General features: G+C 31.6%; 1 protein-coding gene across 1 annotated transcript in view; it reads left to right on the top strand.

Moving 5' to 3' along the window:
• The window catches only part of DMD (dystrophin), a 1,580,480-nt gene that overhangs the window by 429,495 nt on the left and 1,130,183 nt on the right, over nt 1–20,802 (top strand). The window contains exons 36-39 of the mRNA XM_006911463.3: nt 1,018–1,140; nt 3,445–3,582; nt 6,295–6,447; nt 7,298–7,480. Coding sequence (XP_006911525.1) covers nt 1,018–1,140; nt 3,445–3,582; nt 6,295–6,447; nt 7,298–7,480 — 597 coding nt within the window. The remainder of the gene's footprint in view (nt 1–1,017; nt 1,141–3,444; nt 3,583–6,294; nt 6,448–7,297; nt 7,481–20,802) is intronic.

Raw genomic sequence — 20,802 nt, forward strand, 5'->3', positions numbered from 1 at the left:
GGTGGGAACAACTCGATGGATGCAGTCATCCTGGCATATGACACTGGGGGTTGCTCCTGAATTGGTTTTACAAATGGAAAATGTTTAGTTCTATAAGAAAATAAGAGTTCTGTATGTCATATATGAGTTTTCAAAAGCTATCAGGTATAAAATATTCTCTAGTGTTTTAATGCAAAGCAATTGAGCATAAACATAGAGTAAAGATCAATAGAATACTTATTTTATTAACTGTTCGAACTTCAGTAATTAAACATTGCCTACTCTTTTGAATATGTATTTGATTTTTAATACATTATTCATCACTCCTCTAAGTGGTTTCTTTAGAAAAACAAGGTATTTTAAATTTTTCTGAGACTCTGGTCATTATGAATTTCAAAATTAAAGAAACTGTGATGTTTATAAGGTTGGAAAATATGTATATTTTATGTGAAATATTCTGGTTCATTCATTTGAATGTTTTGTGCTACCAAAGAAAGCATTTCTAAGGCAAGCTAATGGCATTGTTTGTCTTATGAGAGCATGCTTGTCAGTTTCTCCATGCTAAAAGTGTCATTTAAAATATCTGAGCAGATTGCCATGTAGTTTTCCTGAGGATAAGGTAACAATTCTGCATTTCCACCTAAGGTTACTGTCATTTGATGAATGAGGCAATTTCTGATAAGACATATTTGCACACATGGTATTTATATCAGAATATTTCAAATAAAATCAAGTTCAATTTTAGAATATTAACAATTAACCCAAATATATGAAAATTGACTTTTTTTGGGAAAAAAAAAAACAGAATGATGAGTTGCATTGTTTTGCATGTGTGTTCAGCTCTGATGTTAAATGTTTGTCTTTATTTGCATCCTCAGGTACTTTCCCAGTTGCATTTCAAAACTTTCATAAAATATAATATGGAAACATAATGCATGTCATTTTTTTAGCAACAGGAGGTTGAACAAATGTATTTGTTAGTTTATGCTTCTAATAAAAAGTAATTTTGATTTAAATTAGCACTATCTTTTTTTTTAGGCCTCCATTCCTTTGAAGGAATTGGAGCAGTTTAACTCAGATATACAAAAATTGCTTGAACCACTGGAGGCTGAAATTCAGCAGGGGGTGAATCTGAAAGAGGAAGACTTCAATAAAGATATGGTAAATTGGTTGTGATAAAAGTGTGAATGAACTAGGAGTAAAAATGACTACATATTTGGAAAGAAATTAGATACCTGAAGTCTCCAAACAAATTCTCAGGGCATATCTTGCACATTTTGCGATTCTAATGATTTATCACAAATGCAAAGTATTCATGTTTAGTTTTTCTTATGAATGCCAAAGTACTGTGGTTTGGGATACATAGGAGCACTTACAGATTCTAATAAATAGCTCAGCAATTTTGCTTTGACCTGTACTCTTTTCAAACTCAGAGGATTAAATGTAGTGGGGGAAAAGGAGTCAAATCAGAATATACACTAGAAATTTAATAAGAAACTCAACTATCATAGATGGCTTATTTTTTTTCCAGTCATGTTTTTGGTAATATGGCATTTGTTTCAGAGAAGGGGCAATTACACACAATATAAACAATGTTTATTAAAGTTTACCACAAGTGGTTTTATCGAAAAGTTGAATAAATAGTATAGTGTACGTCTAAAATACGTACAAATTTATGCTGCTTATTTCATGGGGAGAAAATAAATGTAACCATGTGGACTATTCCCAAGCTCATAATGTTCTCATTCAACCTTGATTAATTCCTAAATGTCTTTTATATTTTTCTCTAGCTTCACATCCTTTTTCACTGCCCTTTTTTCTCTGTTCACCTCCTTTTCACAATTTCCTTTCCCTTCTCCACAGCCATCAGTAAATGGCATTCTTAAGCTTTACATACATTATGCTAGAGATTTCTCAGTCAACACTTGAAAATGACATCAAAAAGCAATACATAAGTTTAAAATAATAGGCATGTGAAGCTATAGGAGGACTATTTCCATCAATCTTAGTTCCCACTGATATCAATTCTGACTTCTTGGAGCTGCCTGAATCAATACTTCCCATGTATGGGGTTTTGTGGCCTTGCCAACTCAGCTCCTGGAAAGAAAAACAATAAGAGGTTTTCCAAGATGCTGAGTTACAATGCCCTCTACTCATGTAAAAGAAGAAACCAGAGGGCACCGAGGTGAAAAAGTGCTTCTTACCTCTTGGGCTGATTGCCGCTTCTGCCCAATAGCTCACACCTGGTGCAGGGAAAGAAGTGAAATGGCATATTTTTGTTTATTTAGTTTTTTGTTCTCAGCCCTAGGAAATGTTGCAAACTTTTAAAAGACATATATTAAATTAAGTTTTTCACATACTATAAATATATCTATACTATATTATTTCATTAGCCTAGTAACTGACAAATCTCGGATTAAAAGCCCATTTATTCTAAAAGAAAAGAACAGTCCCTCAGTTTTGTGTGGAAGTTTAAATAGGCATTATAGATTTAAATATGTAATATCTAGTATCATGAATAGTTATACATATAAATTTTTAGAATTTCTCTTATATTTATTATTCTTAGCTCATCAGAGTACCTTGGGTAACATTGCAAGGTGAAATCTCCTTGGTAGAAAGTTTTTATATATTGAGTTGAAACAAAGATAAGAAACTAGACATGAAAAATCACATGGTCACATATGCTGGTATATTAGACCAGCTCTTATTTAAATAATTTTAATTCAAAGTACATAAAAAATATATTTTAGAGTCTAAAAAAATAAAAACATATATTTAAAACATTTAAGGCCATTTTCCTAATCCATGTTTTAATGATTGTTTGATTGTATTTAAAAATAACTTGCACATATGACGGGTTTTTAAAAATTATTTGTGATACTTGACAGCAATTTAACACTTCTTTTTTTTTTTACTAATGCCCTAATATTTGTCCTAAATTTGGGCATTTAGGTTATTTAAAGCAGAGATTCTTAGATAGAAATTAGTGAACATGTGAAACAAAATATTTTCACTTAGGAATGTGTGTCACCATCTCATACTCACACATCCACATCCATATTCCTATATGGATAAGTTAACATTATAAATGATAAGTTTAATATACTTCTTCAAATTTTTTTAATTTCTAAAATATACTGAAAATCAAAGCCAAAAGAATGCTTTCACCACCATCAGGTCTTGCGTGAAATGATGAAGTACCTTACTCCTCCATCTTCCTATATATGCTCCTTATCAAGTGTGTCCTTTTCAACTAGACAGGGGGAAACTCACTTCTTTTAAAAGTTAACATACAACATATAAAAGAAAAATTAATGAGCACAGTACCTTGTAATAACATCCCCAGAAAGTTTTAAGTTGGATTTTTTGTGTGCGTTTAAATAACATGTTTTATTATCTCTGTTAACGATGTACAGCTTTTTAAAAACCAAAATGAAGACTGTACTTGTTGTTTTTAATCAGAGTGAAGACAATGAGGGTACTGTAAAAGAATTGTTGCAAAGAGGAGACAACTTACAACAAAGAATCACAGATGAGAGAAAGCGAGAGGAAATAAAGATAAAACAGCAGCTGTTACAGACAAAACATAATGCTCTCAAGGTATTAGAGCTAAAATTATAATATACCTTGCCTGTGGTTTCTTTTCCTATGTAGGGTAAAATATATTGTGCATAAATAAAATCTGCTTAAGAATCTTAGTCACCAGAAATACATTTTTTTCTGTTCAATATGTGGGCTTTATTTAACGTTTTTGAGTGGTGTCTTTGTTTTTGAAAGATGTGTTGCTTAAAATTTTTGAATTTCTTAGACAATTTTTTCTGAATAGTAATCAAAAGATTATAATTCATTGTTTTTAATATTTATACATTTAATTTCTAATATAGTTTCTTATAAGTTATTTTTACATTTTTTCTTGAAAACTTGCTTAACTGCTAAAATTGCCAATGTATATTTTTTAGACTTTCTTCTTTCTGTATTTTGTTGATTTTATTTAGAGGAGATCCAATTTTTTGGTAATCTAATATTTGTTTAATAAGGCCTGGGATTTGACTTGATTTTTTTCAATTAATTTCATTTTGCCTTTAAAAGAGTCGCTCTTTGCAACTAACTGAGCATCTACAACAGTCTACTTTCATTTAGAAAGAAATCCTCAAAAATAATTTTAATATCCTTGAAGAGGAACTGGTACTCTCATTAACCAGTAATAGTGTATTGCTTCAAGTACCGATGTGATTCATCTGGATTTGTGAAGGAAGGCCAGATAGAGTATTGATTTTTCTATAGTAATATCTAAGAAGTTCTTGAACTAAGAATGGACATGTGAAGAGTTTTGTGGAGTAACCTATTTTTATGTGCTTTGCAATATTCACTATTTGCATGCATGGCTGATTTTCTGATATTGTTAATGGCTGAGCTTTTCATTGTAAATCAGTCTCTTAGAGCTGTGTAGCTATGTAGGTGGATCCACCTAGTAGGTGAATGGAGTCTGTTTTCTATATGCAAATAAGAGTATAAAGCCTTTTCCCATATAGCCAGACAACCAAATAAACACTGCTGAGAATGTAATTACACAATATTGTGCCTGCAAAGAATCCACATGGAAAGTCTAATTGGCCAGCAGGGGTTCCGAAGGTAACTGCTGATAAATACAGTTAATATAAAAGGTCTGTTCCTCGAGGGAATGCAAGAGCAAGCCATAATGTGCTCAGAAAATCAGAAAGCTGTGTAATTCACACGCTTCCAGCTGTGACCAAGCTTTCGGAAGCATCTATACTAGTCATGTGATGATATGTGTCCTACTGAACAGCAAGCAGTGTTTAATGGTTATCTGGCATACCTGTAAAGAAATTTATATAGTGGCTTTAAATATCTTTACCCAGTACACATAACCTTGTACTTAAGAAATGAAGAGTTTCAGATTTGATGACCACAAGCCCTTTCTCTTGGCAAAGATGTGAGTTGTGTGATGCATAAGGCACTGCTCAACTCTCACTCATGGCTCTATCTTAGTACCTTTGAAAAAAGCAGCATACTATCTGGTTCATCCCAGGCATTTATTACTTCCACAGGAGGTTTATAAATTCAATTAAAAATGTGATCGCAGTAAATTTTACATTCCCAATTCTCCACAAAATGAAGAATGAAATCATTATTGCAAATATATGCTAAAAGAGATTAATGAAAATCTACTCCACTTGCCAAACCAATCTACACCACCAAATTCAGTAACTATGTTAACCTGCCCAGTGGCTCCATCTCTAGTCCAAAGAAGGCCAAAAGTTTCTAATGCAAGGAATATTTCAAGAAGTCTTTGATATTCATTATTTTTCTTTTGTTCCAGTTAAATCTGTACATGAAACTCTAATTGGTACTGTTCTGAGAAAATGAAAACTGTATTCTGAGCTCTTATGTTTCCTTGTGTTAGCATAAAATGGCATTTCAACAAATTCTGTTGATCAGAGAAGACATTGGATATGCTTGTAAGGAGCAAGGTGATTAATCCGCCCCCCTCCATTTGCTGATTTATTAAATCAGTCACCCTTATTTATCTCATCAGGTTGATTGGAAACCATATACTTCTCTTTCAAAAATAGTGCATTATTTTGCATTTGGAACATGATTTGATATAGTAAGAAAAAGCTGGCCATGCAAGTCTTGAGAGAAAAACCATTTTTAGAACATTTAAATTGTCATTTTCGTGTACACGCACAGAAATACAATTTTCACACTTCTACATATATAGCTTAAAACAATTTATATAAATAAGATGACTTTATATTTCTAATCATAAGTTATTAATGTTCCATGAAACTTTTTTACATGGATTTCTAAAACCATGAATGTAGTTATTTGGCTATATAAACCTAATATTTTTTTTTTATGAACTCAGGGCTTAAGATATAAATTTTAGAATTTTTTTACCTCCTTTAAAAGTCAAATACAGACTCATTAAGTTCGTACAAGTATCTAGTGAGCTCAACTATATTCATATATTAAGCTATTTCAAATAGGCTACATGATAATTAGTTGATTCATTAAGTCAATTAAATATAACAGGATTTCCGAGCAAGTTTGAACATGCCAAGAGAAAATAAATACTTTAAGTGGGTTTTTCAGTTTTCTTAGCTTTACGTACATGGGTCCTGCCACATAAATACATAATTTGATCATCTATTTGTATGTTTAGCACTTAAATATAAACTTAACCAAAGTTTTACAAGATGAAGGACTCAAATTATTTTTAAATAACTACAACCAAAAGTGTGCTATACATATATATTGATATTTTAATAATATCTGCACCATGAACAGGATTTGAGGTCTCAAAGAAGAAAAAAGGCTCTAGAAATTTCTCATCAGTGGTATCAATACAAGAGGCAGGCTGATGATCTCCTGAAATGCTTGGATGACATTGAAAAAAAATTAGCCAGCCTACCTGAACCCAGAGATGAAAGAAAATTAAAGGTAATGTTGTTTTAGAATGTCAATACTAGATTTTTGTGCTACCATTTAATTTATTTAACTTAACCTATGTGGATCATATTTAAAATATTGATGTGGTTATTTCCTCTATAAGCGTTCTCTATGATGTATTTTCTTGTGTTTTGTTTTAGTAAATGTATTGTGTCTTTCAATTGACATAATGTTGAATGAATAAACTGTTTTATTTTTAGACAATGTAAAATGAATTAAGAAATGTCATCTGTTTTCTGGCAAAACTGTAATTGACTCTGTGTATCTTTGTTCCAGATGAACAAATGACTTATCGGTATATGGACGGCTTCTCTCTCATGTTAGCACATTCATTTCATCAGAGCATCTTCACACATCAGTGTCAAATCTCTATAGATTTATTTGCATATTGTCTGAAGATTTTTTTTGTTTTTATTTTATACTTTTTATTTTGCTTCATTGTCTGTTGAGTTCCTTGAGGCTTTTTAAAAAATAAATAAATAACTTATTTACCCTCTAAATTATATTCTATATGGATGGTCCCTAATAAATAATAAGTAATCACTCCAATTTGGGTCAACCCCCAAAACACCAGAGGAATTGAGAAAAAAGAAAAATGTTAGATCAATTTAAATATTTTCTTAATTAGAATATCTAAAACTGAGCATTCAGAGGATAACTGAAATAATATTTGGATTCTTGGGTGAAGATGACAGTGATGGCTCCCATATTGTAAATTTTGAAAAAATTAAAATAAAATGACAACAGCCTATGAAATTTCTGAGAGAAGTATGTGCTGCTTGCTGGTTGGTTGATGTGGTTAGCTAACTGCCCTGGGCCCTGTATTGGTTTTGCTCAATAGGAAATTGATCGTGAATTGCAGAAGAAGAAAGAGGAGCTGAATGCAGTGCGTAGGCAAGCTGAGGGCTTGTCTGAGGATGGGGCCGCAATGGCAGTGGAGCCAACTCAGATCCAGCTCAGCAATCGCTGGCGGGAAATTGAGAGCAAATTTGCTCAGTTTCGAAGACTCAACTTTGCACAAATTGTGAGTTGTTACTGGCAAACCCACGTATGTGTTTGCAACTACTACTCTAATAACAGAGGCCTACTAACAAAAAGAAAACAAAATCTGGGTGCAATTTCAAACTTCTAATATGCATTCTGAAAGTGAGTAGTTTCCCTTCACTTTGGGCTTCTGTAACACTAGCGGTTCATTTTTCAGATTAAAACTATAATAAATTAACAGGTCATAGAAAGCAGCCCCTTTGCCAAAAATGAAAAGCACATCTTAATTTTTTGCCACATCATTTCTTCATAACATTGGCAATGTGAATTTGTCAATTTATCATACATTTACTTTATTTCAATGTCTAAACCAAAAATATGTATCACTTTCCTGAGATCATCTCATGCTACTTTTACTTTTTTAATGTATATTGGTAAATAACAAATCTTTTGTGAATCATCTTATATCAACTAGCATAAGCCCTTATATCATTGATTTAAAGAACAATAATTTAGCCGTCATACCTGGCTTAGCTACTAAATGGGTGTAAAAGCTTTATTAGAAGAACTGGATGCCTAGTAAGATGGTTGATAATTGATAGATTGAAAAAAATACCAATTACTGTGACTACCGAAATATCGCACACCTGAAGAAAAAGGAACGGCTACTCTTCTTTAACAACTGGCTGAAAATTTTGTGATTATCTCTTTAAAAAAGTGATTAATGATCATAAGCGTGTTCTTCTTAGCCCTTTATCTGTAATAGGGTATAAATTATAGGAATTTTCTAAGGGATACATATTTTGTTTCTATTCTGAGAAATTGTAAAGTGAAGAGGAATGGTCACCACTCTGTAATTATGCAAAGATAGTGCTCCTCACAGAATCAGCATGTCAGAGTCTGGAAGGTAAGGCTTTATAATTATGTTAGGTTGAATCACATGAAACCAACAGGTAGCCAACCATTTTTGACCTATGTAAATGACAGTTTCATTTGTTTCAATCCTTAGATGAGACATTTTGGGGAATTTCTTGTGTGATATCGTTGATCCCATTTAACACGAAATATATTTAAAAATATTTCTAGGACAGTTAACATAACTATTTTATAAGCATATAATTTTGTTAATACTCTTATTAACTAAGGGAAAATATATTATTGTGACTTCTTTTTACATGTTAGAAAATTCCATGAATACACTGTTTTCTATGAAATCCAACATCCAATATCCAAAACTGAATATTCTGAGAAATTAGAATATAAGATATATTTAAACTATATTACATTTGAAGTTTGATTCTAGCTGATTGCATGTTTCAGCCTATTCTACATTTTAGATGTTATGAACATAATATATCATAAATCACTCAACCTTACACTAACAGAAAGCCTGTGTCTGTAGATACAAAATGAATTGAAAGTTTAAGGCAACCATAAAGAAAATTCAAGTAAAATATTTTTGCTTTGATTTCATAGGTCATTCAGGGAGAAGTCCTTTTCTTTGAATTATCTAACTAGTAACTGATTTTTCCATTCTAATTTCCCCTAAATCTCAACACATTCTATATGCAGGATTATAATTCTTTACAGCCTGGTCAAGGTAGGTTATTAACACTTTAGAGTTAAATAGACACCGGATCAAAAATCTTCATAAAACACTCACTTAAAATACCATTATGTAACTACACATAATGGGATCTCAACAATATTTGTAAAACATAATAAAATAATGATTGGTGAAATGAAGATATGTAAACTAGTATAAAAATTTTTAAATAATTTATAGTAAAAACACTAATTTTTTACTTTTAATATTTTTCCCACAAACCATTTCTTCTTTTTTCTATATCTGAAAGATTCAAAATTCTGAAGGTGCCTGGGTGGGGAAAATATTTTTATCTTAACTCTTGATTTTCCGTGATAACAGAAGCAATAACCATATGCATGAAGAATAATTAATTTAATGTTACAATTATATTTGACTTTGGATTTTAATTAGCCCTAAAAATGATAGATGATTAATTGATAGCTATGATAGATAGATCCAAGATTATATCCCGCCAATTACTAACATATATTTAAAAAACAGATTTCACATGTCCACTGGTCAGAGTCGTCTTTCCTAATTATTTTGCAGTGAGGCCATTTGAAATACCTACAAGCAAACACGTTAACCAAAAGTTACATTTGAAATAATCCTACAATGGCCATGATGTAGCACAGGTAGTCGTAGCTTCAAAATTGTTTACCTTCCTCTGCATTTCCCTTCTCTATTTCTCTCATCTTTCTTTCTCTCAAATATCCCTTTCTGTTCTCTTTAGATATAAACTTTAGACTTTATTTGGACTTCTTGATTTTCAGTTAGTCTTTCACATCTTAGCAGTGGCAATTCAAGATTGTAGGCAGTACTGTAAAGTGTTTAACATCTGAGGGCTGAGTTTAAAAAGTGGACTTAATTTTTCTTATTTCAGAGGTAAAGACTCAGAAATGGGCTAAGTAGTAAAAATTAGTATACTTTGGGGCTTACGTTCATGTCAGAGCTATATATGGCAATAGTAAATCTCAGAAAAAGTCTGGCACTTAATCTGAGGGAGCCATGAGACACCCTGGGCCAGAAAGGAGAGCAGAGCCAAGCAGAGTAGAGAGTATCTGAAAATGATGGTTCTCAGAACAAACCCAGAGACCATAAAGAAAGGAAAACAGACTGGGAGAAAACAGGTAAAATTTTTTCCCGTTATTCAGAATGTTGACTCCTCTGTCCTAATTAGAAATACAAGACATTTCTAATACAGTTCCAGTTGGCTTTAGAGACCTGGCTGCTCACTGAAGACCAAGTAAACTGAACACAAGGGATTTTTCTTCAGAAGGTTTTCTAGCAGCAGTATGGTCTAGTAAAGAGACCACGTCCTGGGATGAACAGCGCTGAGTATGAACCCCAGTGACCATCTGCTGGCTGTATGATCATGGGGAAATCGTTTTCAGCTTGATTTCCCTCATGACTGCAATGAGGATAAGGTTGTTTTTTGGTAATGAAATATAGTAATATTTGTAAAACACCTGCTGCATTATAGAGGCTCAGTGAATCAATTTTTTTCTTCCTTGTTCTATGTATAAGTTAATATTGGAAAAGAGACACATTATTTAAAAAATATATATATCTTTATAAGCCAATAAGAGAATTAGGCTCAGTATGTACCATAGGCTTAGCATGTTATTAACAACACATAGATATATTTTCTTCAGTGTAAATTACAAGTTAGATTTCATAATCCTTGGACAGATAATTTTGTCTAGAGTCAAAAATATTTGCAGGGAATTTCTTGTAAAGCTGGTGATTCTACCACTGAAGGGATAATTTTCCATAAACTTGTCAATAGAGCTCTATTTAAATTCTTATCTTCTACAGGAAAGTAAAGAAATAGATAAGAAATTTAAAGGTTTTGAAAATTCCTTAATAGAAAATTATACACAATTTTTATTAAGCTTAATTCTAGCATTTGACAGTTAACCCCTGAGAGCTCAAGTAAATGTAGCCACAAAATTGCACAATTAAGGTCCCACCACAACCCAGGGTTTGTCTGGAACTCCTAAGCAAAATAAACTCAGACTCAAATTACAATAGATATGAAAAAGATTCTTTTCATGAGTGATATTAACATAGGACAAAAATAAAAGGAGAATGTACCCTTGAAGAATTTCAAGATAAGAAGACAGTTAGAAAAGAACATTGTTTTTTTAATGTTCAAAAAAAAATTTTAAAGGATCGAATGGAATTCTTATAATAAAAACAGGCCATTTTAAATAGTGAATAGGATGATTTGAAAAATAAAAGTCTAGAACTTAATAACTCAAACAACTTTTTAAATAGTGGGTTCATTATAGAAAAAATAATTGAAAGATGCTGAGGAAAATTTTGATTTGCTAAAAAAAAAAATGAGAAAATATAGAGAATAGAATAAATAGTTCAAACATATATCAAATTGATTGAAAGTAGAGTGCCTGAGGAAGAGACAATATTTTACATAAGTGACTAACATTTAACAAAATTGAATAAATTTCAATTTATATGAGTCCTCAAATTGAATAAAACTCAATCAATCTGGAATAAATAAAAACTAGTTTACACCTAGCTAGATCTGAATGAAACTCAGTGATCAGGAAGGTATCATAAAAGCTACTGAGTACTAGCAAAGACAGAATACTTACAGGATGATGAAATTGATGGCAGACTTTTCATAAGCAATAGACTTTAGAAGGGAGTGGAGTAATCCCTTCAATGTGCCAGGCAAATTTTCAAATATCCCATAAGCTGTCATTTGAGAATTAAGACAAAATATTTTCAGACATACAATTATTTTCAGATAAACAAAAACAAAGAAAATTAATTACATACAGATTTTTGCTGAAAGAATTACTAAATAATATACTAGCGTAGAAAGGAAAATGAAGCCAGAAAGGAGCAAGCTATGTAAAGCTATGTAACTTTTTTCTATTTATAAAGAAGAAAAAAATTTTTAAAAAATCTTGTAATTGACTACTGAAATTGTGGCAAGTGCTGCAAATGAAAGCATAGAGTGCTGTGAGAATGTAGAAGAGATTTGATCCCACATAAAGGAAAGGCTTTTCTCTAGAAGGTAGCAAGAAATACAAGGTTTGTACCTAATGAGTTCAGTGTGAATTAGTGCTGATTATCACATTTCTGGGAAGGAAAATATGTAATAAACCTTTGGAATAGGCATACAAATATGATCTGTCCCAGGAAAGGGAACCAAAAAATATAAACATCTTAGTGGAAGAGGAAATGAAATGTCCCTTCTCTAATTACAACAACTCCACTTGCCCTGGATATGCCATAGTTTCAATTACCAAGTAAATAATGCTGATATTCAACATTTACTTCTTATTCAGCTTCTTATTTTGGATGCCTAACAGGTATCTCAAACATAACATAGCCAAGTCAAGAATAATGGATTTCCTCCCCTTCCTAATATTGGTTCCTACCAAGCTCTCTGAGTGTTAGTAAATTGCCCTTTCACTTATGTCAAAAAGAGGAATCACTCATGATTTTTCTTTTGTATTATCCATGTCATTCATTTCAAATCCTGTGACTCTGCCTGAAAAATACATCTTTAAGTGGACCACTCCTCAGTATCTGCATTGTAGCAACCTTGGTATATAGCACAATCATCTCTCACCTGAGTTACTTCAATAGACTCTAATTCTGGCTTTCAATTTTTTCTCACCTACACTATATTCTCCCCAGTGAGAGCCCTAGAGCTCCTAAAGAATAACTGAAATTCTATCAAGTCCCTGCTGCTCCATACCCTTTTCATGAAATCTTCTGAGCTTCTACGTGACTTGGTCCCTGCCTATCACCCCTACTACTCCAACTTCATCTCCCTTTTTTGCCTGTTGCCCATCAAAGAGGCATAAAAAGTTCTCCTCTGTACTTAAATACACCACCATCATTTTCATCTCAGGACTTTTGCACGTATTGTTTCTTCAAAGAATAGTTTCCACCTAGATTTTTACATAGGTGTTGTAACATAACTTAGTCATCTTGTCATTTAAGAACAATAAACATTTAGTAGAACTTTGATGTATAATCTGCACAGTTAATACTTAATAGGGTTTTTTTTTCTGTTCTAAAAATAATTTTATACTCCTTGTAATTACACATGCCGATTGGGAGTTTAAGATGATTGTTCAGAACATCAGGTTTTATTAGTTACTTTTGGAAGTGTGTATATTGAGAAAAGACAAAGTTCTTGAAACTTAACATCGAGGTAGTAAAGGGTGTTACAATAATGTACTGCAAAAGATAACTTTTACTACATCAGAGTAAATTATAAAAGGTATTTTAACAAAAGTAAAAGTACATATTTCAAAATACGCAAGTTCTTGAATAGTTGATAGAAAATGTATTTTGTTGGTAGATTCACTTTAAATGCCACAAGAAACATATTACGTAAATTAGTCCTTAAGTGAATTATTCTGTAAAATGAAAATATTTTTATAGAGTGAACATCCTGCCACTCACTTTTAAAAATTGTTTGAATTTGAATAGAATTTTACATCTACAAAGAGCTTTCACATACATTTAGTTTGATCCCACTAATAAACCCCTCAAGGAAGTATTATTTTCATGGACATTTTATAGTAAGAAAAATTAATTTAAATTAATGAGATTTGTCCAATGGCACATGTAAGAAATGGATGACATCAAACTTGAACTCAGTGCTTCCCAAAATACTGTATGGAGTATCGAGTGTGCAATTAAGTTTGAGAAACAATGAATTAAGTCTCTTTACTCTAGAACTTCTTGGGGCTTTTGATATGCAAGTGTGATTATGAATATCTATGAGGGGAATAGATCCTATAAACTTTCACTTTTGAATAGTTGCTGTACAAAGGGAAAAACTTCATTTTCATGATAGGATTCCTATTTCAGTGGTTGTGAAAAACTATTATTCTTCAGAAGAAAATAATTGGGAAAAACATCACTGTACCATTATACTTTTTGTTATTTTGGATTTTGTTAAATGAATCAGAGTTGTACAAGAAAAGTAATATCAGAGCTGACTGCCATCACCTGTGTAAAATAATGTCTGAACTTAGATTTGATAGCCAGTTATTCATTCTTGGTGTGTATTATCTCTTATCATATAAGGGTAACCAATTAATTTTGAGACTAAAATGAGGGAGAAACATATTCTTTGCATACTTGCCACACAGAATTTTTTTTCTCTTCCTTGAAATAACAACAAAGATTGTCAGCTGCCAATGCAAGATCCTTGGAGAATTTGGGCACATAAATAATTTTCTTATTTAGAGACAGAATGTTTTTTAGTAAACAGAGTTGTGAATATAAAGGAGTAATAATGGTTGCTAAGGGAAATGAACCAAGGAGATAGCTGCTTATAGAATTTTCCTCCTCCCAGCTTTAATTTTGTAATTAACATGTCACAAGAGTTAAGAAAAAAATTAGACAAGTTAATATTTTATGTTTTTCTAGGTTGTTTGTGATCATAATATTTTATTGCCATTTCTATAGCAATTTTTCTAGTCTCTAGTTTTGTAATAGAATTAATTTAATGGTTGCTTAGTAAATATGGTATGTTCAGCTAGAATAAATTTATAGGAAGTTGATGGACTGATTTATTCCCTCACCCTTCATTTCAAATGAATAGAAATTCTGAATAAATTGTAATTTTTTAAAAACAAGTTTTAAACACATAATTGAGCTCAAAATATATCATGGAACCTTTCTTCCCCCTAGGTGCCATAAATGAGCACATCAGTGCAGACACTGAACCTGCACTGAAGGTCTAATGGTTAGGAGAAACTTTTAAAGACTTTTTTAGTAGAAAATATGTGACCTTACAGAACATGTAGTGTAGAGATGTAAATTAAACCCCTCAAACAAAACCTTCAAGTTCTTCCCTTGGCATGTAGGAGGCAAATAGGTAAATCCTACTCACAAGCTCAATTCATCTGCCAAGGATTCTAGCTGGAGAAAAAATATCTTAAATGAAAATTAAAACTAAGTGTGTGGGATCTGAATTTTTACACTAACCATAAGGCTCAAGATTCCTGAACTGAGATAAACATGAAATTGGACTCATATTGGTGAAATCCTAAGAGCCTTCCCACAGGAAAATGCAATAAATTAATTTTTCAGGAGAGTCCCACAGACACAAAAACACTGAAGATTAGTTCACAACGAAATATTACAACCCACATGAAGAAATAATATATTGAGACTTAGAGTCATCTAATATAATGATCAAGAGAATTAGTGCCTCATGAACTTAAAATAAAAAATAAAAAAAAAACTATTGGATATTCTAAAGTAAATGTGTTTAAAATAATTACGGAGATAAAGGAATAAAATAAATATTAATTTATATAAACACTATGAAAATGCACAGGTATTTATGATGAAACAACATCAAATAAAACTTTTAGATACCCAAAGCTAGTCATTGAAATAAAAAAGTAAGTATATGTATTAACACCTAAATAAATAGAAAATTAGAAGATCATTCTGGTGAAATTATCAAAATATACCATATAAAAATATGGAAAACATGAAAGACTGAGAGAACAGAATAAGAAACTTTATGTCTAATATAATTTAAGAAGCAGAGGACAGAATACATAAGATAATATTTAATGATGGCTAAAATTTCCCAGAACTTAAAGAAGATATGAGCCTACAAATTGAATAAATGCTTTGGTATCTCAACCAGGATGAGTTAAAATAAATCTACAAAACATAGAGAATATATAAACAACTTAAAAAGGAAACAAGACATGTGTCAACAGGAATGGCTTATTTAATTGAAAGTTCTGATGATAAGTCAATAAAAAATCTCCAAAATTCTTTTTTATTACCAATGCACAATCAAGATTAGGCCACTATGTATAAAGTGGATCTCACCCATACTAGAAAACCTTTGATACTCTGTAATAACTTTTAAACTGAGTAAGAAATCCTTGGTTTATATCTTGCTTCTCTCCTTAAAGAGAACACTGACTAAATATTGATCCTCAGGATAAAGTAAATAATTCCTTTCTTATAGCATTAAGAAAGATAATGAAACACCAAAAATTCCTGAAGAAGTTCTAGAATAATTTTTTATGGTCACTGATTTGAAGGACAAAATGCGCATGCTTTGGTGTCCAGAGTTCACACTGCTAGGTGTGCTGACAAACCAAAACCCAAAAATGTAAGCTTTTATGAATTGGTAGTGCCCTACATACCTAAAAAAAGCAAATACAAATGTATTCTAGATTAACACTGCTTAAATCTAGACTTTAAAGTTTTAAGAACATGAGTATAGCATTGAAATAAAGTTCTAAGAACACTGAAATAGCAATTCATGAGAAACATGGCAATGGGATCCAACCCCCCAAGACAGAAAATAATGAATCGGATACAAAATGTAAAATAAATATGTTTAATATTTTTTAAAGATTTGCATTAAAAGAATTAGGGACAAGAGAATTAAAATTAACAATCGAGAAGATTTGAAAGGAATCACATAGAACTTCCAGAAATTGAAAAATGTAATAACTGAAAATAATTCAGTAGACAAGCGAAGCATCAAATTAGATATAACAGAAATGAGAATTAGAAAATTGGAAGATAGATAAAATAAATTACCTACAATGAATAGTGACCAGAATTTAGAAAGTGTGAAAGAAAAGGCAAGAAAGATAGGGAATGAGATGGTCAAATATAAAGAATTCCAAATAGAAAGAGAAGAAATTTAAATGCAGCTGAAGTGACAGATTACCTAGAAAGTCATGATAAGTATAATGACAGCTGCTTTTAGAATAGTGATAAAAGCTAGAAGGTAGTAGAATAATGTCTTCAAAAATGATGACAGAAAAACCACCTATGAACCTAGAATGATACAGAAGCTCTCCTTTAGGAATAACATTGAAATAGAGATCTCTTAGGACAATCAAAAACAGAGAGTTTACTAGTAGGAGATTCTTACCAGAGTCCTCAGGGTTGTTTCTTGTTTTGTTTTGTTTTAGAATTAGCCACTATTGGTGTTTATTCAGTTATCAGTCATTATATGTCTTTTCTATGTTAGTAAAAAATAAGTTCTGCAAACATTTTTAATCAAAAGCCTTCGTAATACTCCATGGCATGTATACACCTCAGGGATGATTTCTAAGCAGAAGGAGATGGAAGATTTAAGATCCAAAGAAGAATAATGAGCAAAGAAAATGCTTAAAAAATGGAAAAGCATGAAGAAATATTTGTTATATACATGAAATTATCTATTTCATGTATTCGAAAACAGAAAAACTGAAATACTGGACATCAATGGCAGAGTAGAGAAGAAGGTTGCTTGGAGTTCCTCACCTCACTTACCTCCTACCTTTCTGGATGTTCCTTCACAGCCTCTACTACTGATATCTCCTTCTCTCTTCTAATGTTGACATGCCTCAGTACTTAATCCTTGGACATTTTCCATTTTCTATCTATACTCCCTAACTTGCAGTTTTTATCCAGTCCTCTGACTTTAATAACCGGTATGCACTCATGACCACTACATTTTCATAATAAAACCACTGTCCTCCCCTGATCTACAGTGGCGACACTGCCCTTTCAAAGTTACCGGTAAAAATCTACCCTTGCTTTCCTTTACCTGTTGTCAACACAATAAGCAGAAACATCATTTGAAAATACAAATCAGGTGTATCAATCTGATCAAAAAGCCCCCATGGACGCCCATCTAGTTTTAAATGAAATCCAAAATCTTCATATGAATTTCAAAGGATATATAATTTGGGCCCTTACTACATCTCCGGCCTTATCTCAATACTTTAGCTCTTGTTCACTCTGTTCCACCTACGTCGACCCCTTTAATCTTCTTGAACATGGCTGGCATGCCCATTTTGCATTATGTGTTCCCTATGTCTAAAATTCTCTTCCCCAATCCCCATATCTCCATGGTCCCCACCATTTCTGCCTTCAGTTCTTTTCTGGAACGTGTTCTCAGTGAAACACGCACGCACGCACGCACGCACGCACGCACGCTCGTTCGTACGTTCGTTCGTTCGTTCGTCCGTCCGTCCGTCCGTTCGTCCGTTCGTTCGTTCGTTCGTTCGTTCGTTGTCCCTTCCTCATTTATTTTTCTGCATAAGATGCACTACCAGGAAAGTTATAAATATTTCCACTCTTATTGATTATCTCCTTCCCTATGATGAAAGATCCAAATATGCAGGAATTTTCATGTTTGTTTGTTTGCTGCTGTGTCCTCGAAACCGAAAACAGCAACTAGCAAGTAGTAGGTACGTAATATATATTTGTTGAAAAAAATGAATGGATTAATCAGTGATGAATAAAATCATTTAAAGTTACTTTTAATGTTCAGAAGAGCATGCAGAATTCATTGTGTATGGTAATTTTAGAGTAGCCACTAACCCAATTAATAATAGAGTATGAAATTTTTGTATTAGAGAAAGAAAAAATATATAAACTATTGAAAAAAATAATAATTCAAATCGGAAACTGAAGTTTAAGAACATTAATCGAATTGGCTAAAAATAGTAAATAACTATATTAACGCAAGATTCCCTTTTTCTGTTTATGAAATAAGATGTCAATTGCTATTTAGTATTCTTTTAAGTTTAAATGAATTCATCATTTTACAAAGATTTATACAATATGTTTCCACAGAAATATTACCTCTAATGACTGGCTCTAAATAGCACAATAAATTAAAGATATAAATAGGTTAAACCAGATTGACTGGTTATATTAAAATTCACAGATATTGTATTGTTAGGTTGTGGCTATGACCAGGTACATAATTCTGTTTGTTGTTCATCTTCTGAATTAAAGATACAGTAAAGGACTGCAGTCACAATTCAATTTGGTGTCATATATAAGTAATCATAAAATAAGGTTACTTTTCTTATAGTAATATACTATATAAAATTTTTCTGTCAAGTGGAAATTTAGCACAATGCTCAGGAAATATTCATGGTAAATATATTAATGATATGTGTTTTATAAATATAGATATAAACACAAAACTGAGTGATGCATTATGATATGTGCAGTTTTATTAAGTAATTTTATTAGTAAAATTAGAATAAATATAACTCATTTTGGCATAAAGTAACTTGTTTTACTAAAATTAATGCTCTCTTCCTTGGAAAGATAATACTTGAAAAATAATTACATTTGATAGAAATACTTTGGAACAATTTATTACTTCTCATTGTAAATAAGGACATTAAGTAAAGTTTATCTTAGTCTAATGGAAATAATTATGAATATCAGATATTTTGTTGTGAAATAATGGTTTTTCTGAGGCCACTGACTAGATTTTTACAAAGAGTATCTCTAATCCTTATAGCAACCTAAACAGACTAAAATTTGTCAAGCAACTTGCCTGAGTTCCCATAAAATCAAGAGCAAGGATTTTAACATCAGAATACAGTTTTAATTATTAAATCAACAAATTTGTTGATGTTGTCTCTTCAGTGATGGTGGCGGCATTGTTTTATTATATTTGTATCTTCCTTTTTAAATTTGTTTTTAATGAAAACTTCCTAATAATAACAATAAGGGTGCAATGAAATTGAAATTCCATACACTTACTGGGAATCTATAAAGAAATGCAAGTTTTATTTTGGATACATTGAATTCGTACTTCTTTTATTCAATAAAAATTTATCTAGTACTTTCTATGTGCCAGACAACACAAAACGTAAAATAACATTGGTGAGAATCCATAGCAATCACACAAAAGATGTGATGTAGGATAAATATAGCTCATACAATGAGGAGAAAAAAAGTACGAGAATTTATACACAGCAATTTGACCTCCGTTTGCACACAACAATAAAAAGTGTAATTTTCTTCAATCTAAATTTGCTTTCAAAATATGGAACACCAGCTGGAAGGGAGCTCAGATGGCTTCTACAGTGGGGTTGGAAATATCCTTCTGAGCATGCCCAGAACAACTGGTTAAAAATAATTAAATCACTGGCACCATCTGTGAATCATTCTGATTCTTCAATGATTACTTAAGACTCTCATTGTATGGAACATATTCTTAGAACAGATGAATAAAATTAATTCAAGTGTATAGCTTTCCTATCTTTGATTTCCACGAAACGAAAAAGGGTTACAATGTTTTCAAATTTGCTAAGTTATCTGATATTTCTTCTACCCTCCTTAATGAGCCAATGGCTTTTGCAATCTTAAAATGTATTTGGTTTTACTTTTGATAGTATGAATTCATTTAATCATGGAGATTTTAACATGCAACTTAATTTTGTTTAAAAACTCCATAATTTATACTCTTTCATTTATTTAATCTTCTGAGTGTAGTACTATCTTGTAGAGAACTAAATGAAAGTTCAAGATGATTCCATTATCAAATTCAATACTATATGCTATACTCGAGCAATTTTTAAAAATTTAAATGGCTACTTTAACACATATACAACAAAGGAAAGCTATATTTTGTGGTGCCTATCCATGGATAAAAGGTTCATGGATGTAAAATGAAAACCAATACTCCATATCTGTACAAATTTAAGATGTTTAGATTAATTTATAACTTAGAGGTATTATTAGCTGTTTAGCTAGATAGCAAAGCATGGGTGTTTATTGCCAGGATAAATTAATTGGGAAAGTTTTCAGGATATCTGTGCAAATAATTTTCCATAATGCTTTGTAAAATCTTAACTAATGGAATATCTGGGTGACAAAATGTAAATCAATCAATTATTTAATAAATACAGTAATCTATAATGTTATAACTCCTTTGTGATCTGTTATGTGTGGGTATATATAACTATATATACATATAAACTTATTTT

Source organism: Pteropus alecto, unplaced genomic scaffold (genome assembly GCF_000325575.1).
Source record: "Pteropus alecto unplaced genomic scaffold, ASM32557v1 scaffold414, whole genome shotgun sequence".
NCBI classification, from domain to species: Eukaryota; Metazoa; Chordata; class Mammalia; order Chiroptera; family Pteropodidae; genus Pteropus; species Pteropus alecto.